A 25,000-nucleotide genomic window follows, 5' to 3' on the forward strand; every position below is an offset into this window, starting at 1 on the left:
AACAGTTGTGTTTTCATTTTCATTTGTATCCATGTATTCCTGTATCCATGTATTCCATTAATTTCCTGGCCCATTTATTCTTTAGTAAGATGCTCTTTAGCCTCCATGTATTTGAGTTCTTTACAACTTCTCTCCTGTGGTTGAGTTTGAGTTTCAAAGCCCTGTGGCCTGAAATTATGCAGGGAATGATCCCAGTCTTTTGGTACCAGTTGAGACCTGATTTGTGACTCAGGATGTGATCTATTCTGGTGAATGTTCTATGTGCACTAGAGAAGAATGTGTATTCTGTTTCTTTGGGATGGAATGTTCTGAATATATCTGTGATGTCCATCTAGTCCAGCATGTCATTTAAAGCCTTTATTTCCTTGTTGATCTTTTGCTTAGATGATCTGTCCATTTCAGTGAGGGGGTTGTTAAAGTCCCCTACTATTGTATTATTGCCAACGTGTTTCTTTGATTTTGCTGTTAATTGGTTTATATAACTGGCTGCTCCCATGTTAGGGGCATAGGTATTTAAAATTGTTTGATCTTCTTGTCGGACAGACCCTTTAAGTATAATATAGTGTCCTTCCTCATCTCTTATTACAGTCTTTGGCTTAAAATCCAATTTATCTGCTCTAAGGATTGCCACCCTGGTTTTCTTTTGATGTCTATTAGCATAGTAAATTTTTTCTCACCCCCTCACTTTAAATCTGGAGCTATGTTTGGGTCTAAAATGAGTTTCTTGCAGACAGCATATTGATGGGTCTTATTGTTTTTTTATCCATTCTGATACACTGTGTCTTTTGATTGGGGCATTTAGCCCATTTACATTCAGGGTCACTATTGAAGATATGAACTTAGTTCCATTGTATTGCCTGTAAGGTGACTATTACTGTATATTGTCTTTATTCATTTCTTTTCTCTTATTTTTCATCTCTCTTTTTGGTTAGAGGACCCATTTCTCTATTTCCTGTAGGGCTGGTTTGGTGTTTGCAAATTCTTTTAGTTTTTGTTTGTCCTGAAAGTTTTTATCTCTCCTTCTATTTTCAATGACAGCCTAGCTGGATATAGTATTCTTGACTGCATATTTTTCTCATTTAGTGCTCTGAATATATCATGCCAGTCCTTTCTGGCCTGCTAGGCTTCTGTGGATAGTTCTGCTGTCAATCTAATATTTCTACCATTGTATGTTACAGACCTCTTATCCTCAGCTGCTTTTAGGATTTTCTCTTTGTTGCTGAAACTTGTAAGTTTTACTCCTAGATGATAGGGCGACCTATTTTTATTGATTTTTGAAGGGGTTCTCTGTGCCTTCTGGATTTTGATTCTTGTTCTCCTAACCAAGTTAGGGAAATTCTCTACAATAATTTGCTTCAATATATGTTCTGCCCTGCCCCATCTCTTCTTCTTCTGGGATCCCAATTATTCTAATATTATTTCATCTTATGGTATCACTTATCTCTCAAATTTTCCCCTCTTGGTCCAGTAGTTGTTTATCTCTCTTTTTCTCAGCTTCTTTATTATCCATCATTTGGTCTTCTATATCACTAATTCTCTCTTCTGCCTCATTTATCCTAGCAGTAAGAGCCTCCCATTTTGATTGCACCCCATTAATAGCTTTTTTGATTTCAACTTGGTTAGATTTTAGTACTTTTATTTTTCCAGAAAGGGATCTTATTTCTCCAGAAAGGGATTCTCTACTATTTTCCATGCCTTTTTTGAGCCCAGTTAACACCTTGATAATTGTCATTCTGAACTAGTTTTGACATCTTACTAATGTCCATATTGATTAGGTCCCTAGCCATTGGTGCTGTCTCTTGTTCTTTTTTTTTTTTTTTTTGAGGTGAGTTTTCCTGCCTTGTTATTTTATCCAGATAAGAATAGATGAATGAGAGAATAATATACTAAAAGAGTATCAATGACCCCATAAAAACATACTCTAACCAAATCAGAAGACACCCAAAACCACGGGGAGAAGAAAGGAGGGGATATATATATATATATATATATATATATATATATATATCTACACACACACACACACACACACACACACATTAGACAGGTGAATAAGACACCTTGATTTTGGGTGTATTTTGGTCTGTTAGAATAAACTGCCTCTCAAAATTTTAAAGAAAAAAAGAAAGAAAAACATATATATATACAAAATAAGGGTAAACATGATGAAGGGATGGAAAATGACTGTAAGATGAAAATGAAAAAAGATTCTAAAAAAGTAATTGATAAGATAAGAAATTGGTTGAAAAAAGAAAAAAGGAGGAGAGAATGTGATCAGGCTGGAGACTAGAACATGTGCTAGGTTTAGGATATATTTTGATTTGTTAGAAGAAACTGTATCCCCCAGTTTTTTTTTTTTAAAGGTTTTATTTATTTATTTGACAGACAGAGATCACAAGTAGGCAGAGAGGCAGGCAGAGAGAGAGAGGAGGAAATAGGCTCCCTGCAGGGCAGAGAGCCCAATGGGGGGCTTGATCCCAGGACCCCGGGATCATGACCTGAGCCAAAGGCAGAGACTTAACCCACTGAGCCACCCAGGAGCCCCAGTATCCCAAAATTTTAAAGAAAAACCCATATGTATACAAAAAATAAGGTTAAATACAATGAATATGACTATAAAAATGAAAATTAAAATGGAGTTTTAAAAAATGGTATCCATAAGATAAAATAGTTTAAAAGGTTAAAATAGGAAAGAGGAAACATTTTAAAAAATAGAATAAGAAAAAAATAAAACTTAAAAAATTTAACTTTGAAAGACTAAATAATCATGGGAAAAGAGCCATGAAGTCTATGTGTTGCTTTCCCCTAGCTTTGGAGTTTTCCTTAGTTGTCATTGATAGGAGAACTTGGTCTTGGCTGGATGTTCTTGCTAATCTCCTGGGAGAGGGGCTTGTTGCAGTGATTCTCAAATGTCTTTGCCTGAGATGGAATTGCACTGCCCTTTCCAGGGGCCAGGCTAAGTAATCTACTCAGTTTTGCTCTCAGGAGCTTTCCCCTCTGAATGCTTTCTGAAATGCTTTGGAGGACAGGAATGAAAATGGCAGCCTCCCAATCTCTAGCCAGAGAAGCTGAGAGCTCAGGGTCCTGCTCCCTAGTGCACCCTCAGAGAAAAACAGTCAATTCCTCCCATCTCCCTGGTCTCTGCCCGCACTCCATGCTCATCCGGCCTGTGACTGAGCATGTCTATCCCTGGCACAGAGCCCTATTTGGAGTCTCCAAACCCAGAAGATTCCTGCAGTATATTCCCATGCCACTCCCCCAGGGAAGGAAAGTGAGTCTCCCCAGATCTGCCACTTGTGGGGGTGCCTGCACAAAGAGCAGTGGCCTGATTGTGCCTTGGATCACAGATTAAGGTAACCCCTAGCTGAGAGCCCCTCCTTGGCTCTGTCTTTGCAGCTGGCTTTCCCAAAGCTATACCTGGGAACTCTGCCACACTGAGACACTCCTGGTCTTTCTGTGACCATTCAGGTCCTGAGACCACACTGTCCCTGTAAGGGCTCTAACCCACTTAGCCTCTGGAGTGATGTCCCTCAGTGGAGCAGGCTTCTCTAAAAGTTCTGATTTTGTGCTCCACTGCTCCACTGCTTGCCGGGAGCTGGCCCCTCCCCCCACATACTCTCTTCCTGTATATCGCCTCAGATTCACTTCTCTGCATGACTTACCTTCCAGAAAGTGGTCACTGTTCCTAGAATCGTGGCTATTCTCCTTAATCTCCTGTTAACTTTGTAGGTGTTCAGAATAATTTGATAGCTATCTAGCTGAATTCCTGGGACCCAACAAAATTTAGGTGTCCTATGCCTCTGCCATCTTACTCCTCCCTCCAACAAGTGTACTCTTTAATAGCCATCACCCATTTAGCCTGTTCCCCATTATAATATTCCATGACACACATATACACACCACTTTTTCTTTACCCCTTCATCAGGTGGTGAACATTTGGGCTCTTTTCATAATTGGCTGTTGTTGATAATGCTGCTATAAACATTGGGGTGCATGTGTCCCTCGAATCACTATTTTTGTATTCTTTGGATAAATACCTAGTAATGCAATTACAGGGTCATAGGGTAGTTCTATTAAGTTTTTGAGGAACCTCTATACTATTTTCCAGAGGGACTGCACCAGTTTGCATTCCTACCAAAAGTGTAAGAGGGTTTACCTTTCTCTGCATCCTTGCCCACATCTGTTGTTTCCTGAGTTGTTCATTTGAGCCATTCTGGCACGTGTGAGGTGGTATCTTATTGTGGTTTTGATTTGTATTTCCCTGATGATGAGTGATGTTCAGCATTTTTCCTTGTGTCTATTAACCATTTGTATGTCTTCTTTGGAGAAATGTTTCTTCATGTCTTCTGCCCATTTAATTGGATTATTTACATTCTGGGTGCTGATTTTGATAAGCTATTAACAGACTCTGGATACTTGCCTTTTATCTGATACATCATTTGCAAATATCTTCTCCCATTCTGTCTGTTGCCTTTTAGTTTTGTTTCTTTCATTGTGCAGAGGCTTTTTATCCCGAAGAGGCCCCACTAGTTTATTTTTGCCTTGTCTCTGAAGACACATCTAGTAAGAAGTTGCTGCAGCTAAGGTAAAAAATGTTGCTACTTGTTTCCTTCTCTAGGATTTTGATGGATTCAGTCTCACATTTAGGTCTTTTTGTATGGTGTAAGAAAGTAGTCCGTTTTTATTCCTCTCCATGTCACTGTCCAGTTTTCCCAACACCATTTGTTGAAGAGACTGTCTGTTTTTCTTTACCTTGGGTACTCTTTCCTGCTATGTTGAATATTAGTTAACCATATAGCTGTGGGTCCATTTCTGGGTTCTCTATTCTGTTCCATTGATCTATGTGACTATTTTTGTGCCAGTACCATATTTTTATTTATTTTTTAAAAGATTTTATCTATTTATTTGACAGAGAGAGAGAGAGAGAGAACAAGCAGGGGGACTGGCAGGCAGAGAGAGAGGGAGAAGCAGGATCCCCACTGAGCAGTGAGCCCGACATGGGGCTCTATCCCAGGATGTGGGATCATGACATGAGCCAAAAGAAGATGCTTAACTAACTGAGCCAAACAGGTGCTCCTGTGACAGTACCATACTGTCATGATGATTACAGCTTTGTAAAACAGCTAGAAGTCTGGAATTGTGATGCCTCCCACTTTACTTTCGTTTTTCAGTATAAGTTTGGCCAATTGGGAGTCTTTTCTGGTTCCATACAAATTATAAGATTATTTGTATCCAGCTCTGTGAAGAATGTTGGTGTTATTTTGATTAGGATTGCATTGAATGTGTACATAACTCTGGGCAGTATAGACATTTTTAAAAATTTATTTTGTATTTATTTTCAGCATAACAGTATTCATTATTTTTTCACCACCCCAGTGCTCCATGCAATCCATGCCCTCTATAATACCTGGTACCCCAACCTCCCACCCCTCCCCCCGCCACTTCAAACCCCTCAGATTGTTTTTTCGGAGTCCATAGTCTCTCATGGTTCACCTCCCCTTCCAATTTACCCCAACTCCCTTCTCCTCTATAACTCCCCATGTCATCCATGCTATTTGTTATGCTCCACAAATAAGTGAGACCATATGATAACTGACTCTCTCTGCTTGACTTATTTCACTCAGCATAATCTCTTCCAGTCCCATCCATGTTGCTACAAAAGTTGGGTATTCATCCTTTCTGATGGAGGCATAATACTCCATAGTGTATATGGACCACATCTTCCTTATTCATTCATCCGTTGAAGGGCATCTTGGTTCTCTCCACAGTTTGGCGACCGTGGCCATTGCTGCTATAAAAATTGGGGTACAGATGGCCCTTCTTTTCATGACATCTGTATCTTTGGGGTAAATACCCAGGAGTGCAATGGCGGGGTCACAGGGAAGCTCTATTTTTAATTTCTTGAGGAAGCTCCTCACTGCTCTCCAAAGAGGCTACACCAACTTGCACCCCCACCAACAGTGGAAGAGGGTTCCCCTTTCTCCACATCCCCTCCAACACATGTTGTTTCCTGTTTTGTTAATTTTGGCCATTCTAACTGGTGTAAGGTGGTATCTCAATGTGGTTTTAATTTGAATATCCCTGATGGCGAGTGATGATGAACATTTTTTCATGTGTCTGATAACCATTTTGTACGTCTTCATTGGAGAAGTGTCTGTTCATATCTTCTGCCCATTTTTTGATATGCTTGTCTGTTTTGTGTGTGTTGAGTTGGAGGAGTTCATTTTAGATCCTGGATATCAACCTTTTGTCTGTACTGTCATTTGCAAATATCTTCTCCCATTCCGTGGGTTGCCTCTTTGTTTTGTTGACTGTTTCCTTTGCTGTGCAGAAGCTTTTGATTTTAATGAAGTCCCAAAAGTTTATTTTCGCTTTTGTTTCCTTTGCCTTTGGAGACATATCTTGAAAGAGTAGAGAGCCCAGATATGGACCCTCAACTCTATGGTCAATTAATCTTCGACAAAACAGGAAAAAACATACAGTGGAAAAAAGACAGTCTCTTCAATAAATGGTGCTGGGAAAACTGGACAGCTATAAGTAGAAGAATGAAACTCGACCATTCTCTTACACCATACACAAAGATAAACTCAAAATGGATAAAAGACCTCAACGTGAGACAAGAATCCATCAGAATCCTAGAGGAGAACATAGGCAGGAATCTCTTCGATATCAGCCACAGCAACTTCTTTCAAGATATGTCTCCAAAGACATATTACCCTGATCCCCAAACCAGGCAAAGACCCTACCAAAAAGGAGAATTTCAGACCAATATCACTGATGAATATGGATGCTAAGATTCTCAACAAGATCCTAGCAAACAGGATCCAACAGCACATTAAAATGGTTATCCACCATGATCAGGTGGGGTTCATCCCTTGGCTACAAGGATGGTTCAACATTGGCAAATCAATCAATATAATACACCAAATTAAAATGAGAAGAAAGAACAACCACATGGTCCTCTCAACTGATGCAGAAAAAGCATTTGACAAAATCCAGCATCTGTTCCTGATTAAAACGCTTCAAAGTATAGGGGTAGAGGGAACATTCCTGAACTTCATAAAATATATCTATGAAATACCCACAGCAAATATCATCCTCAATGGGAAAAAGCTTTCAGCCTTCCAGTTGAGATCAGGAACAAGACAAGGATTCCCACTCTCACCACTCTTGTTCAACATAGTATTAGAAGTCCTAGCAACAGCAATCAGGCAACAAAGAGAAATAAAAGGTATCCAAATTGGCAATGAAGAAATCAAACTCTCTCTCTTCACAGATGACATGATTCTTTATATGGAAAACCCAAAAACTCCACCCCCAAACTACTAGAACTCATACAGCAGTTCAGCAACGTGGCAGGATACAAAGCCAATGTACAGAAATCAGTGGCTTTGTTATACACTAACAATGAAAATACTGAAAGGGAAATTAGAGAATCAATTTCATTTACTATAGCACCAAGAACCATAAGATACCTGGGAATAAACCTAACCAAAGAGGTAAAGGATCTGTACTCGAGGAACTATAGAACACTCATGAAAGAAATTGAAGAAGACACAAAAAGACCATTCCATGCTCTTGGATCAGAAGAATTAACATTGTTAAAGTGTCTATATTGCCTTGAGCAATCTATACTTTTAATGCCATTCTGATCAAAATTCCACCAGTATTCTTCAAAGAGCTGGAGCAAATAATCCAGAAATTGGTATGGAATCAGAAGAGACCCTGAATTGCTAAAGAAATGTTGAAAAACAAAAATAAAACTGGGGGCATCACATTACCTGATTTCAAGCTTTACTACAGACCTGTGATCACCAAGACAGCATGGTACTAGCATAAAAACAGACACATAGACCGGTGGAACAGAGTAGAGAGCCCAGATATGGACCCTCAACTCTATGGTCAATTAATCTTTGACATAACAGGAAAAAACATACAGTGGAAAAAAGAGTCTCTTCAATAAATGGTGCTGGGAAAACTGGACAGCTGTATGTAGAAGAATCAAACTTGACCATTCTCTTACACTGTACACAAAGATAAACTCAAAATGGATAAAAGACCTCAACATGAGACAGGAATCCATCAGAATCCTAGAGAAGAACATAGGCAGTAATCTCTTTGATATCAGCCACGGCATAGATATTTTAACAATGTTTTTTCTTCCAATCCATGAGCATGGAATATTTTTCCATCTCTTTGTGTCTTCCTCAATTTCTTTTCTAAGTGTTCTGTAGTTTCTGGAGCACAGATCCTTTACCTCCTAAGTATCTTAAGGTTTTAGGTGTAATTGTAAGTGGAATTGTTTTCTCAATTTTTCTTTCTGCTGCATCATTATTGGTGTATTGAAATGTAACAGATTTATGTATATTGATTTTGCATCCAGTGACTTTGCTGAATTAATGAATCAGTTCTAGCAATATTTTGGTGGAGCCTTTCAGGTTTTCTACATAAATTATTATGTTATCTGTGAAGAATGAAAGCTTGACTTCTTCTTTGCCAATTTGGATACATTTTATTTCTTTTTGTTTTCTGTTGAGGCTAGGGCTTTTAGTACTATATTGAATAACAGTAGTGAGGGTGGACATTGCTGTCATGTTCCTTACCTTAGGAGAAAAGCTCTCAGTTTTTGCCCATTGAGGGTGATATGACCATCATAACATCACCCAGCAAGGGAGCTGGCTATCAACAATTGACTTCTACTGGAGAGCATGTTTTCTACAGTAATCACAACCTAAGTCATTAAGCATGCAACCAGATACTTAAAGGGAAATAGGCAAGAATAAAAAATAACACCCCAGAGTAGCTGTTTATTTTCTTATGGAATATAATTAGTTATGGTGTTCCATATTGTACATTTACTTGCCAAAACATTTTACTGACCTAGCTTTCCAAGTCCTTTTTGGAAAGCTTCAACAATAATCAGCATGTTATGAAAATATTGGCCTGAGTTGATCTTGGGAGCAATGCAGAACAGTGTGAGCTGTGAACCATATATATTATGAGCTGGTGATACGGTTCCTCAATGCTATAATAAATAAATTTGAACTTTATTCTGTAGGCAGTGTAAGGTCACTGGATATTTCTAATAGGGTGATAATCATATTCAGTGAAGATTAATCTGATTGTGGTGTGCAGAATGGATGGAGTGGGAAAAGATTGAGGACCGAAGAACATTTCAGTGGGGGTTTCAATCATTTAGCTAAGAGACTATGAACTGTCAATTAAATCATTCTTTCCTGGCACCTAACTGTATGAATGCCACCATGCCAGTGGGGCTCAGCACATATTAATGGTGCCAGGCGTTATGCCAAATTGTAAGAATTGGTGTTGCAAAGATGAAATTGACTTGGAAAAACTTTCCCCAAAGATAAAAATTAAAATTTCTTGTGAAAATTAAGATGTTAAAAGGGATGGAGGTCTTGGTAGCCTGGTAAAATGTTATATCAGGTCTACCTAAGGATTCCATCTCAAGCAAACACTTCCTTCCCAGTTCCAGTTTCTATTCTCTCAGCATGGGGACTTCATAGATATGGAGATTCCCAGTGTCAAAAACAATATTGGTAGGGATCCAAGTCACCAGTGTCATAACATGTTGGGGAAATTGATCTTTCCCTGTAGTTTATTTTTGGCCACATACAATAGCACAATCAGATATTCCCTTATTTTGGTCACGAGCTGTTCCATATCATTTTGAAAATATTCAGGTATATCCTTTATTATATTTTAAATCTGAATGACTGTGATTTTAGAACATTATAACTAGAAGAAATTAAGCTAATGATATTGGCCTGATGATAGGTATGTTTTGATATAGTCCTAAAGCTAAGGCATGAATATTTCAAGTTCATATTACAGATCCTGGAAGTGAGGTCTTCACTTTTTATCCTTCTCTCATTTTTCACTTCTTAATTATGGTGAATACAATTAAGTGGAGACCCCCATATTGGATATGAAGTCAGTATCACAAAGGGGAGTGGATTTTTTTAACCCAAATTAGCTTTCTTAAGGAAGACTTGATGTCTCTGTTCCTCAAACTATAGATAAAAGGATTCAGCACTGGGGTTACCACTGTGTACATGACTGATGCAACTGTGCCCTTCTGTGCTGAGCGGGTTGAAGGAGGACTGAAATAAACACAGAAGGAAGTCCCAAAGAATAGAGAAACTACAGAGAGATGAGAGCTACAAGTGGAAAAAGCTTTCTGCTTCCCCTGAGTTGAGGGGATCTTCAGGATTGTAGAGAAAATATGTGTGTAAGAGATAATCAGGCAAAGTACACAAACCAGGCCTGCGAGACCCCCAATGGTGAAAATTACCAGCTCGTTAATGAAGGGGTCTGTGCAGGACAGACTCAGAAGTGGGTTGATGTCACAGAAGAAGTGTGGGATCTTATGGTCTGCACAAAAGGACAGGCTGTTCATCAAGAGTGTGTGTAGGAGAGAGTGGAGGGCATTCATGATCCAGGATGCAGAAACTAGAAGGACACAGAGCCCAGGGCTCATGACCATGATGTAATGGAGCGGGTGACATATGGCCACATAGCGGTCATAGGCCATGACGGCCAAGAGGAATGCCTCCAACATCACAAACAACATGAAAAAATACAGTTGTGATAGACACCCTGCATATGAAATGACATGGTTCTGGATCCATATGTTTGCCAGCATCTTGGGAACTGTGGTTGACATGAAGCAGGCATCAGCAAGAGAAAGGTTGGCCAGGAAGAAGTACATGGGCGTGTGGAGGTGAGCATCAGCAATGATGGCCAGAATGATGAGGAGGTTGCCTGCCACTGTGACCAGGTACATGGACAGAAACAGCCCAAAGAGGACTTCTTGTTGTTCTGGTTGCTCAGAAAGCCCCAGGAGGTAAAATTCTGAGATGCTGGTCAGGTTTTCCCACCCCATTTTCCTGTAAACAGAAAGTTGGGTTAATAGAATGAAATTGGTAAGCCTTGGTTTGTTAACTCTGAAAATTATGCAGTATTCCAATGTTAATCTTCTAGTGTGAGATGGAATCATATGAAATAGCCAATATTTCACTGCTTAGGACCTACAAAAATGGCAGTTTCATATAGTTCAATTGAGTATTTGTAAATACCTGTGCTTTCTGCCATGGGTAACCAAAGGTTTGTTTGCAATAGGAAAGAGGTTTCTTTCTTTCTTCCTTTTTTTAAAGATTTTATTTATTTATTTGACAGACAGAGATTACAAGTAGACAGAGAGGCAGGCAGAGAGAGAGGAAGGGAAGAAGGCTCCCTGCTGAGCAGAGAGCCCAATGCCAGGCTCAATCCCAGGACCGTGGGATCATGACCTGAACTGAAGGAGGAGGCTTTAACCCACTGAGCCACCCAGGCACCCCAAGAAGTTTATTTTATTTTTTTTTAATTATATAAGCATTAATTCAATGCATGTACTTTAAAGCTACGTTGGAGTTGTTTGCATAACTTCTGTGGTACTCATGTGGACATTGTGACATTAACCCATCCAAAGACTTCACAGGTCAAATAAATCTTTAGCATATTTTCCCAATATTTTGAAAAGCATGGCTATTGGAAAAAAGGTTTGGAATTGGTGAAAAGCATATCTAATGCTGAAATCATCATCACCACTATCTATACAGCTGGACTGATGAGAAACCTGGATGCCATTATAGACCTTTTTTTCTTCCTCCTCATCTGTATCCAAATACTACCAAATCCTGGTGATTTTATTTTCTCAACATAGTGAAAATTTAACCATTTAAAAAATTTATCCACTGCCCTTGGTCCCAGTTGTCACTACCTTTGTTCAGGATACTCATTTGTCACTTAGATTAAGGCAGTCATTCTTCTTGCCTGTAGGCATACCCATCTGTCATCTGGTCTCACCAAAGAGAGAGTGGGCTTTCTACAAATCATATCTGATTTTGTGACTCCACCTGAAAAATTCTTCGGGGTTTTTCATTACTCTCAGAATAAGCCCTAAACTTCTTTATATGGCATGAAGACCTTTGATCATACTGGCGCTTATTATAGATGTCTCCATTGACTCATGAATTCCTTCTCCATTCTATACCCTAAGAACAATTATACTTTCAATTATTTAGAAGATCTAGATACTTTTTCACCTTTGGGCTTTTTCCATCTTATTTTCTTGTGCTAGAATAGTCTTCCCTCATGTCTCAGCTTAGATGTCATTTCTTTGAGGAAGTCTTCCCTGACTTATCCTCTTTATAACTAACTCAGGTTCATGCCCCTTCTGGTCCTGCATGTCTCCCATTACAGCATGTGTCACTCTGGATTGTGACCACCTATTTACTTGTCCGTGTCCTCCATTCTATTGTATTTTTGAGAGCACCTTAAGAAAATGTCTATCTTGTTCATCTTTGAAATCTAGGATTAGCCCTGAGCCTGATATAACATAGGTTCTCATCAAGTATCTGTCATGTTAATAAACAAACTTCAAAGAATAGAAAGAATTTAAAGGGAGATTGGATAGAAGTAATATCAGGCAGAGGGAACAGCCTGCACCTTTGATTAGTAGTTACACATAGCTTTGAGTTCATAATGTCCTGGCCATAGGAATTTGCAGAAAACATTATGGTGACAGAGACACAAAGATGTAAAAAAAACAAATATACTACATAAAATTCTGGGAATGGAGCACTCTTTCATCTGAGGAATTAATTCACAGAATGTTTTCCACCTTGCTCCTTTTCCCCTCCAAACTTAAGCATGTCCTATGCACCCACTGGAATTACTGTTCACCAGGCAATAGTGGTATCTTATTCTCTCCCTGACCATATATATTTCTCACCAAACTATCTTTCTCTTGTATGTAGATACTGCATGGCATGTTGCACACTGCTCCCCCTCCTTATTAAAAAATTTATCAAAGGAAAAAATAGAAAGCACAGAAACAGCACAATAAACATAAGTAAACTCTGCTGAAGATGGTAGTGCCAAGTGGTAGGAAAGGAAAGGGAGATTGAACAGATGGTATTGGGACAAGCTGGTTGACTCTGTGGGGAAAATGAATTTAGACTGAATGATCAGGAACATTCCCATCTCTTATTCCTACATTGGTCCTCACAGTGTTTACTGAATAAATTTCAGGTGGTTTAAAGAAAAAAAATATATATATATACACACACACACATACACACACACACGCGCACACACACACACACACAACTATAAAGTAACCAGAAAAAAAATACCACATAATAGTTATTTGATCTTGGAACAAGGATGGCCTAAGTAAAAAACAATGGAAGCATTGAAAAGTAAAGGAAAAGAGAATTTGTTTAATCAGATTAAATTTAAGAATTATCCTTTTAAAGAAAAAGATCACACACAAAGCGAAAAAATAAGCAAAAAAATGGGGGGCTATTTTTAACGTATATTATAGAAAGAATTAATATTCTTAAAAGAGTAATCAATAATTTTAATGAATTGGTAAAAGAAAACCTACCCCTATAGAAAAATGAATAAGTAACCACTAACTCTTAAGTCACATCCAGCAAGTGTAAAACCTGAACCCAGCCTCAGTGTTTAATTGCAAGACCTATTCCTTCCACCCCACTCCTGGTGTTCTTAAGTCACCACAATTTGTCTGTTAGCAGGTGATACCTGCAAGGTCACCTGCTGTGTGTCATTGGCTGAAATGTGATCATGATAGGTGGTCTTTCTCCCACTCTCTTCTAGGAGTCGCCACAATACTAGATTCTATAATTTCCAAACCCTTAGAGCTCTCTGTGTAGTGGGGGAGTAGTGGGACTAGATGCGTGTTTGTACACAGCTGCATCGGCTGACTTTCCCTATGCCCTTTCTAACCACAGTTAACTTCTGTGGCTCCTTCACCTCCAGAGCTGTTGCATTTTCCACTGCCTGGAGCTGACCCTCCCGTGTCCCTCCATCAGGACAGAAGTGGCTTATTGGCTCAAGGCAGATCAAAAGGGTCTCAGCATCTTCACTCTTGTCAGTCTTGTCTTTTGACTATTTCTGGCTCAGCAGACAGAAACCCTAACTCCCCCACTAGCTTTCCTCTTAGCTCTCGAAGTCACAGACCAGAGACCATGCGCTGTCCTTTCTTTTCATGTTTGCTTCCAACTTTGAGGCCATCTCTTGTAAAAATACTCAGCACTTCACACAAACATAAAACTCATTCAGAGCATTGTTTTTTCACATTGGGGATTTCCCCAGGCTTGCTGTAAAATATAACTCCTGAGACTCAAATTTGTTCTCATATTCTATATGGCTGCATGCTTTTTTAACGTACAATTTTTGTGGTTGATTGATTATAATTTTTAGTGAAAACTTGGGAGCCCTCTGAACTCAGGTTCACATTTGAAAACAGAAATGAAATTTAGAGAAGCCTTGCTCCCCATAGGTGAGGAAAAGAACATCCAGGGAGGAAAAAAGTAAAAGTTACTATGTTAGAAATAAGGAATAATGTGGTAGTTGGGGACTGAATGATCAGGAATATTTCCAAATCCTGTTCCTACATTGGTTCTATATATAACAATTTATTCCCACCTCCCAAAATAATATTTTGTATGTTTATTAAAAATCTCTGGAAGAATAAACAGGAAACCAATAATCTAATAATCTAACAAGGGATTACTTGTTAGAGGTATGGGAATTGGGTGGATGAGACACAGGAGAGGGAGAGAGATTTTCATACATATCTTTTACGTCATTTTGAAGTTTGAACTACATGAAAGTAGTTTAATTTAATTTAATTTATTATTAAATTAAATTTAATAATAAAGTATTAAATTAAATTTATTATAAATTATTATTAAATAATTTAATTTATTATTAAAGAATAAATTAATTGAGGAAACCATTCTCCAAAACCAAACCAAGGGCTCATAAAATGTATAAAGTGAAAGACAATGCAGCATAATATAGCCTCTCTTTACTGAAGATGCTGTAAATAGCAGATAAATTTCTTTAGCTGGAGCCATATCCTTTTAATGCCTTAATGTGGTGTGTGGGCATGATTGTGTATGTTGTGTGTTTGTACATGTGCGTGGTATGTGTGTGCATTTGTGTGTCCTTCTAAGGCTAGAGGTTGAGTGAAAAGGATCATCATGGAATTATTTGGAGAGAAGTCACTGCTGATTCCTGTGCTCTGTTCTCCTTAAAACACAATGACTCTCACTGTCTAAAAGAGTTAAAGAACCTGGGTCTCTGCTCTAAAGCAGTGCAGTATCATCATTGTCACATAGCAGTTCATGAGAGATGGGCAACCAGATGACTACAGTGTGGGATGGACACAGGAGAAGGGGGGAGAAAAGAGGCAGAACGGAGTCATGTATCTTCCTTTCTAGCTCTTACCTGGTTGTTCTTGCCAGTCACTAAGGGTGTAACTGGCAGGCTTTCATCTGCTTCACATACCTCTCTCCCACTGTGGATGGTCAGAGGAAGTAGACAGAATCATCTTTTAGAAGCACCAAAAGGAAATTTGCTTCATGTTGTGGATGTGTTGAATGATTTTTGCCATTACTGCATCTGTTCAAATTTATCCTTTTTGTCTCACTTTATTAGAGAGCTTTTAATTTTGGTCCATTCTGTGAAAAAGGTACAAGATTTCCAGGTTGATTATGACCATGCCAACGTATGTCATACTGGGATGCAGCATTCAAGGAATACCACATGGAGCTTGATAACCACCACGAAACACCCCTTTCCTATTTACTTCAGAATTTTGCTAATGTCTATGCCTTTTACTTGTTCATAGGACCCATGAGAAATGTGTTCTAGTAATTTCATCAGCATCTTTGGAAGTAAGTTTCTGCTATTCTTAGCTATAGGTAGGACCAATCTCAAGATCCATTAAAATAAAGATAATTAATTCTGTGAAATAACAAAACCCAAAAGGACTGAGAATCCAATGTTGTATCTCTGTTGTAGGCTGGTCTGGGGGACACTTTAAGGACCTGCCATCACACCTCTGTGGTCTGGGTAGGATCCTAGCATTTTATTCACCAGCAACACAGGGACATCTTTCAAGGCTTGCTGCAACCATCAGAGATTAAAGCCCCAGTGCTTCTCATTAACTCTAGACAGTGAGCAATTGTCCTCAGAGGACACATAGTTCCTATATTATTCCTTTCTTCAGAAATAAAGAGGTGTAATTTTATAAAAGGAATACTTTTCCTGCTTTGATTTTTGCCTAAACCCATGGTCCAATGCCACATATTTTAAATTTTCGCATGGCTTCCTGGAAAACCAGAGGAGGAATGGAATATGATAGCTGTGATTTATGTTACTAGTGCTAAATAACAACATTCAACCAAGTAAATTTGAAGATATAATTGGCTTTATTAAATGACCCATGAATCAGGCAGCCCCCCCCCCCCCAAGTAGCAAGTAGAGAGGCACTACAAGGAGTTTTACAAAATGGAAGGTTTTCATGGTGAGGGGGTGCAGACCTAGAAAGTTACTAGCAAAAAAAAAAAAAAAAAAGGATTGTTCTAGAAGGGGCTGTTTGCTTGGGGGAAAAGCAAGGGGTCTTACCATGTAGATGACCTCTTCTTTCTTTGGGAGATGATGAGGGCCCATGTGGCAATCTCATTAGGGCAGATTGAAAAATTTCTGACTGACCAATTAAGACTACATTTCTAGGAGAAGTTGAAACTGCAATTAGATTATATCTTAAGCATCAGTTTGGGAACTCTGACACCATTTTGGACTCTTTTTTTTGGAACAAGATCAAGCTATTTGTGGAATTCTTCAGCATCTACTTCAGTCTGCACTAGATAAATTTGGATTGACAGATTGAAGACAGAAACAGAGAAGGATAATTTCTCTCATTTGTATCAAAATTTGCTAACTTCTATGAGCTCATGTTTCCTATCTCTGAACTATAACTCGTGCTCTACTAAGGGCTGAGAGTTCACTCTGCTTGTCAAAGTGTTAGCCATGGCTCTGCTAGTGCATGCATCCTGATATACTTAGATATCCCTTAGAATTTTGTATCTTTTCAGTGGGTCATTGGTGGAGTTGAGGGAAGAGCATTCCTCATGAGGAAATTGGGCTCAAATTCCATCTTACTGGACCTGCATCTTACTAATTAAAAGACATTGAATAAGTCATTTTACCTTTTGGAGATACGACTTTCTTATCTGTAAAGGAAGACTAATTTCTTCTATGCCATAGGGCTATTTTGAAAGTTAAAAGACACAGGGGGGCCTGGGTGTCTCAGTCTATTAAGTGTCTGCCTTTGGCTCAGGTCATGATCCTGGGGTACTGGGGTCAAGCCCCACATCAGGCTCCCTGTGGAGGGAGTCTTCTCTCTCTCCTTCTGCCCCTCCCCCCACCTGGCTCATGCTCACACACACTCTCTCTCTCTCCTTCAAATAAATAAATAAAATCCTAAAAAAAGGAAAATTAAAAGACACAATAATATGTATATTACAGTAAATACATACAACTGCATACAAATGTATATTTGATATTTAATGAAGTTATTTACTTTTTCTAAGCCTGCATGGCATGTTTTAAATTTCTTTTGTAGCACTTATATATCTTTCTTTTCCTTCTGTTGGCTATTGTTTCATTGTTTTGAGTTGAGTGCCTCCTCAACATTACTGTGACAATACACTGCTATGTGCTTTAGCTGTTACAAAGAGGAGACAGATGTGTAGCTTGACATCAATTCCAAGTGTCTTACTTCCCCCACTAGAATCCTCATTCTGCATCATGGCTCCTTTGCTTGAAATTTTGTTGCTTTACTCTTAGGTGATTTTTTATCTATTTCTATAACTTTACTTATCACTACACTATGGTCCATGTGCTATTAATTTTACTTCAAAATTTCATATCTTTCATTTTACTATTTTATTGAATACCTCCATGAAAATTTCCCATAAGAACTCTTGAAAACATGGAATTAATTTTTCTTAAATGACTTTCTTGCTTACAATTTTCATTAAGTGCATCATTGAATTTTTAGTGAATCCTTAAGCTCTTACTTACTACTTTCATAATAATTATTGTATTATATAGTTTCTATTTCCATTACTTTTGTATTTACAGTTGACCTTTTAACAACTGGGGGTTAGAGACACCAACCCCTTACACAGTAAAAAAACAAAACAAACCAACCAAACAAAAAAAAAACTGCTAGTAGCTTTTGATTCCCCCAAATCTTAGCTGCTAATAGCCTACTGCTGATTGGAAGCCTTACTGACAACACAAAAAGTCTATTAACACGTATTTTGTATGTTGTATTATATATTGTATTCTTACAATAAGCTAGAGAATATAAAATGTTTATTAAGAGAATCATAAGGAAGATATTATAAGGAAGATATACAGGAATCATAAGGAAGATATACAGATATATTACTGTTCTGCAAAAATTTTATGCATAAGTGGACCTGTGCAGTTGAAAACTATGTTTGTTCAAGAGTCAACTGTGGATCCTCTTTCTCTATCTTCATTATTTCTTTAGATTTCTCTAAGCTGTATAATTAAACTCCTGGTATCACCAGTCTTATGCTCCCATACTGTTCTTGGTCTATCCAATTTTAGTTCAACACAAACCCTCATTATTGTCTCATGCAGAGCTTTTATTATCAATCAGTCAATCATCTATGTATGTACATAATACCACAAATACCCCTAGACCCACCATGCAACTTGAAAATTAGGTCTTTAGTAACTCGTATCTAACTACATGGTATACCCAGGTGCATTCTCCTGACTCTCCACTCTTGAATTTCCTCTCATACTGAATCCTGTGCTATCTTTGCCTTTCTTTTGTTTATAGTACACTGTTATTGCATATATATCTATTCACAGAAAGTTTTTTTTTGTTGTTGTTGTTGTTGGTTTAGCTATTTATAGCCTTAACAAGGGGTATCAATAACAATCTTTGGGGATTTACATTTTAAAATGTTACTATTATGTTGCTTAGATTTGGTAAAATTGTAGCATGTCTCTGCAGGACATTCAGAAAAAGGAATTCCTCTACTGGCTGGAGAGATAACCCAATTACCAAGGACATGTTGTTGCCTTCACACAATGAGGGGCAAGGAGGACCATGTCTAGAACTATGCCTGAGGTGAAATTTTTTTTAAAGATTTTATTTATTTATTTGATGGGGTTAGGGGAGAGTGCACAAGCAAGGGGAGTAGCAGAGGGAGAGGGAGAAGCAAGCTCTCCCCTGAGCAAGGAGCACAATGTGGGGCTTGATCCCAGAACCCTGGGATCATGACCTGAGGCAAAGACAGTGGCTTAGCTGACTGAGCCACCCAGGTGCCCCACTGAGGTGACTTTTGTATTTCCATGTCCAATAATAGAGATTAACAGGAACTACAGCAACCAAACAACAACAACAACAACAACAACAACAACAACAACAATAAAGGCAGTATTATTGTGGACTGAGATCCCTCAGGAGTGAAGTTTTGGGTCATCTCAGCAGGTGAAGACCAAGTGGCATCTATTTTGATAGTTCTACTCAGAGACATGAGCATCAGGCATGTGATCATCCCTCTTCTGAGCTTCCAGTTTCTGGTGACATCACCTTTCCCTTTTGTACCTATGGGGAGTAAATGACTTCTTCTTGCAGTTAATAGTCTCTGGACCTTCACATCCATCTCTTTCTCCTATGATCTTTTTCAGGACAAACCTATGTATCTACTTCCCTTTATTTATTTATTTAATATTTTATTTATTTGACAGAGGTCACAAGTTGGCAGAAAGGTGGGGGTTTGGGAAGGGGAAGCAGGCTACCCACTGAGCAGAGAGCCAGATGGGGGCCTTGACCCAAGATCCTGGGATGATGACCTGAGCCGAAGGCAGAGGCTTTAACCCACTGAGCCACCCAGGAGCCCCTCCAAGTTTCATTTAAGATCAATTTAGTTAACATATAGTGTAGTATTGGTTTCAGGAGTAGAACTTAGTGATTCATCACTTACATATAACATCCAGTGCTCATCACAAGTGCCCTCCTTAATGCCTGTCACCCATTTAGCCTATCCTCCCACGCACCCCCCCTGCAGAAACCCCTGGTTTGTTTGCTGTAGTTAAGAGTCTCTTATGGTTTTTCTCTTCTATTTTTTAAATCTTATTTTATTTTTCCTTCCCTTTTCCATGTTCATCTGTTTTGTTTCTTAAATTCACATATGTGTGAAATCATATGGTATTTGTCTTTCTCTTACTGACTTATTTCACTTAGCATAATAGCCTCTATTACTTCCATCCACCTCATTGTAAATGGCAAGGTTACATTCTGTTTGGTGGCTGAATACCACATCTGAATGTGGTATATATAATGGCAAGATTACATTCTGTTTGATGGCTGAATATATATTTATACAACATCTTCTTTATCCATTTATCAGTTAATGGACACTTGCACTCCTTTCATAGTTTAGCTAATGGTAATAATGCTGCTGTAAACATTGGAGTGCATGTACCCCTTCAAATCAGTACTTTTGTATCCTTTGGAAAAATACCTAGTAGAGCAATTGCTGCATTGTAGGGTAGTTTTATTTTAAACTTTTTGAGGAATCTCCATACAGTTTTCCTGAGGGCACCATTTTTATTGGCCAAAAGTGCAAGAGGATTCCTTTTTCTCTGTATCCTCGCCAGCATCTGTTGTTTCTTGTGTTTCTACTTCCCTGTATTAAATCTTCTTAAATACTAGATGTGATTTATGTTTTCTAAATGGGCCTGAACTGACCCAACCTGACATACCAGCTTTTTCCAGACTTAGTCAATCCCTGGGCATTGGCATGTAAAATAATTTAAATTGTAGTGTTTAAATTATTCCAGGACAGAGTCAAAGGGAAATGGGTGAGACAATGACTTGACATACAGGTACAGTGATTTTTTTTTGCCTTGTATATATACATGTAGTTTCTTATGATTACTGCAGGATACAGTAGAGGAGGTTAACTTTCCTTCCCCAAATTAAATAGAAGAAAAATGTGAGACTGATATAGAGTAGCTATGTGGTATGGAGTTCTCCTAAGAACCTACATTGTCAGGTCTTCTTTTATACACTCTTTCTTGGCACTTAATATTTCACTATGGGAAATATTTGAAACATCTCATACCATTTGGCCTTCTTAAGCTTACCCACAACAACAAAATTAATCTTGTTGCATTTGTCATACTATTGTCATTTAATAAACATATTATTGTGGGATTCAAATATTCATTTCATACAAATTTATTAAATAATTACTATATGTCAGTACTGTCTCAGTACTGAATACACTACAGTGAACAAAACAGACCCCAAATCTTCATACTCTCATGGGGGGAGACAGGCAATACATTTATAGAACATTTTTATTGGCCAACATTGAAAATTCCCTACATGAAATACCTCCATTTCCTCCATTTTGGCCAATCATTTACACAGATTCATATGCATATGTAATCAAATCCTTTTTGGTTGAAAAGGAGATAATTGGGATAGTTCTCATCCTCAGTGATCTAGACACCAGAAAGCATTCAACGGTGAATGATGTCACCTTCCAGCATCCAAATTCTTCCAACATGAACAACTAGTTGACAATATGAATTATCTACAGAAAAAAATAATTTTGTATTTCCACTGGTAGTTAAAAATAGTAGATAACAAAACAACTAACAATACTTTTCTAAGATACACTCAACTCCTTTCTTCCTGATGTTACCCTGTTTGGAAATATGATACTTAGGGACAATCACTTATATATTATTAACATTTTGAGAAAGTTTTATAATTTCCTCATGAATTGAATCAAATCATAGGTTTTGGGGTTCCTTGGTGGATAGTGATCCACTGGATTAACAATTTCTGTTTAGGAACTATCACTTAAATGTCAGGGCTGATTATTCAGAGTCAAAGTCTCATCTTCCCTGGGCTGGAGAAATGAGGTCACATAATTTTCAATACTGCTCTTTTTTTCTGCATTTATTTGGCACCCCAATTTTTTGTCACTGTAATTTTATTTTATTATGTAATTAAGTAAGTCAGGATATTTTTTACTTTAGAATGCAGTAACTCAGTTAATGAGTGTCATTTTGTTAAGATTATAGGCAGAATCTTATACTCTTTAGAAACAGTCTAGTTTAAGCAATGATACAGTAAGAACAAAAATCTCTGCCTAGGTAATTTCCTTTAAAGATTTTACTGGGTGGGTATAGAAAGTCTAGTCTGATTATGTCTATCATATGAAATTAGAGTTCAGAGTGATATTTTCATTTGTTCATCCCATTTTCCAACAAGAATCATGGATACACTTTATATGACCAAGACCATGAGAGGTACAGTAAAGTCTTAAGACAGTTTTTACCCTCAGAGATTTATAAGCATAGTAGGGGTAATTAACATAATAGTAATAATCAGAAATTTGAATAGTGATTTATAGCCTTTAAATCATGGGCTATTGTGATCCTCACATCCTGTGGCCATGCTGGGCAGATATTATTAATCCCAATATGTTGATGTGGAAGCAGAACATCAGACCTTTTCAACTTCACTCTGATTTGAATAGCTTAACTGGGACATGAACCCAATATTTCTGTGCTGCTGAAAGGATAATAATCTGTACAAGGTGATAAATTAAATAAGATCTATTATAAACTGTTTCTAGATTTCAAAGAAGAGGACTTTGTAGCTGAAAAGATCAAAGGCAGCTTCGGGGAGGAGATGAATATTAGGGCTAGATTTCAAAGTGCACCCAATTAGTGACTATATTCTCCAATAACACATTGGTTATGAGGAGATTCTCTTGCTGAATAGTATCCTCAAGGCAGCCTTCATGTCTCGGTTTCTCAGACTATAAATGAAAGGATTTAACATCGGGGTCACTGCCATGTACATTACAGTTATGATTGCATCCTTGAGGCTGTAACTAGTTAGAGGGCGGAAATACATGCCCATGACTGTCCCATAATACAGAGAAACAACTGTGAGGTGGGAACCGCAGGTAGAGAAGGCCTTGAGCACACCCTTGGTGGATGGAACCCGTAAAACTGTGGAAAAGACATGAATATAGGAGATGATGATGCACAGTAATGGCATGGAGAAGACTCCAACCCCTAGGTACATCATTCGAACATTAAAGTGGATGTCAGAACAGGATAGCTTAAGCAGAGGGGTAATGTCACAGTAGAAGTTGGCTACTTCCTTGTTGCCACAGAAAGACAGACCAGCTGTGAGCAGAGTGTGGGGGAGGGCATTGGCATTTCCAACCACCCAAGACCCAACAACTAGGAAGACACATGTCCGAGGGCTCATAATTGTTGTGTAATGAAGTGGGCGGCTGATGGCCACAGCACGATCATATGCCATTGCAGCCAGGATATAGCTATCTGTGTTACCCAAGGCAATCATAAAATACAACTGTGTTAGGCATCCTCCAAAGGAGATGGCTTTGCTGCCTAAGACATGGTTGGCTAGCATTTTAGGGATGGTTACAGAGGAGAAGAGGATGTCAACAAAGGAGAGATTGGCAAGGAAAAAATACATGGGGTTGTGAAGGCGAATGTCAGAGTGAATGGCCAAGATGATGAGCAGGTTTCCAATCAATGTGATGGGATAAATGAACAGGAAGAGGATGAAGAAGAAGTCTTCCTGGTCCTGCTGACCAGTAACTCCCAGGAGGATGAATTCCAAGGTAGAGGATTGGTTGTCTTCTCTCATGGCTCCTTTGTTAAGAAAGGGGAGAGGAATCCAGAAATATTAGCGAAGTTACTGTGATGATCTTCCTTATCCATCGGTTTTGGTTCAAGTGACCAGCAATCTCTATGAAGCTTTTACTGAATCCAGGGATAGCCAACATTTTGGGCAATTATCCTTGCTCATCAGTGGGTCTGATCAACAATTAGCACTTGAGAAAATGTCTAAGAAGTGAGCAATCTGTGAATCAAAGATGCTCACCCTCCTCCATCCCAGAACCATCCCTCAAACACCTAGGATTTAGTCAATTAAGCAATATTTTTTTTATTGTATGTGCTAGATACTTTGCTAGGCTTATGGAAAAAATATGTGTAAAATACAGTTTTTAGTCCACTGATTCAACATGTTAGACATAGTCTTTGCTCTCAGGGACTTTACAATGTAATGGAAAAACCAAACGTCATGTTGCCAATTTTATTACACTTGACAAGGAAAGGGTAGCATTTTGGAATATCTGACAAAATACGCCCATGCAAAGGATATGTTATTGCAAGGACAAACCATGAACTTGGGAGTTGTCCAGATGACCAAACTAATAGTGACCCCAGGCCCAGGAAATAGCAGGTGTCTACAGTGACACTGGATGATTGTAAGACACTAGGATCGCTGGATTTATGTCCTAGTAATAACAAGCCTAGGGAATTTCCTCCCCAAATGTCCCTTTTTCTATGAATTTCACCACCTCTTTTGATAGGGTGTACCACTTTGGAGAACATCTCTAATATCAATAATCACACAGCTTTCTCTTTCTTTATTATTTATTTTGTTGAGTCATCCAACTCCCTAGTCATTTTAGCTTGTGCTATGAAAACTCTGGGGTCTATGTCTGTATGCTTGAGCTCTCTTTCCCATATTTCTTCATGCAGCTATCTTGCTAACGTGTCTGTCCAAACACTATAATCTACACTCTACACTCCAACCTAAGTGTTTGCAAGCTTATTTGAAAATGAAAACCATACTTTGTTTGCTTCAATAACCCCAGAGAGACTGTTGTGGAGAATTGTATGTACTCAGAATTTCTTGGGTTAAATCCAGGTTTCTATTTTGGGCTCCCCACATGTGGGAGGTTCAGAAGCATACTTAACGCAGTATATACCTCATTTTTATATCTGATCTTCTTGATTGTTCATTTAAAATAATGCTTTCATAAATCAACCTTTCTACTTATGATTTTGGAACTCTAGCTTAGATTGTCATCATTTCCTGCTTGAAATATTATAATGTTCCCATAACTGCTTGCATACAGAGTCTCTCCTCTTTGACTCACTTGCATTCTGCAGCATACTAGTGATGACAGAGACTGCTAGCTGTCATCCAAATCCC

General features: G+C 38.4%; 2 protein-coding genes across 2 annotated transcripts; both read right to left on the reverse strand.

Moving 5' to 3' along the window:
- Positions 1-9,961: 9,961 nt before the first annotated feature.
- LOC132003644 (olfactory receptor 1G1) lies at positions 9,962-11,020 on the reverse strand. The gene has a single exon (XM_059379253.1). It carries the CDS (start codon positions 11,018-11,020, stop codon positions 9,962-9,964), a length of 1,059 nt encoding a protein of 352 aa, XP_059235236.1.
- An 11,691-nt stretch (positions 11,021-22,711) lies between these two features.
- LOC132003818 (olfactory receptor 1A1) lies at positions 22,712-23,641 on the reverse strand. The gene has a single exon (XM_059379612.1). The coding sequence runs from the start codon at positions 23,639-23,641 to the stop codon at positions 22,712-22,714; it is 930 nt and encodes a 309-aa protein (XP_059235595.1).
- Positions 23,642-25,000: the final 1,359 nt, after the last annotated feature.

The sequence above is a fragment of the Mustela nigripes genome, chromosome 16 (genome assembly GCF_022355385.1).
Source record: "Mustela nigripes isolate SB6536 chromosome 16, MUSNIG.SB6536, whole genome shotgun sequence".
Lineage (NCBI taxonomy): Eukaryota > Metazoa > Chordata > Mammalia > Carnivora > Mustelidae > Mustela > Mustela nigripes.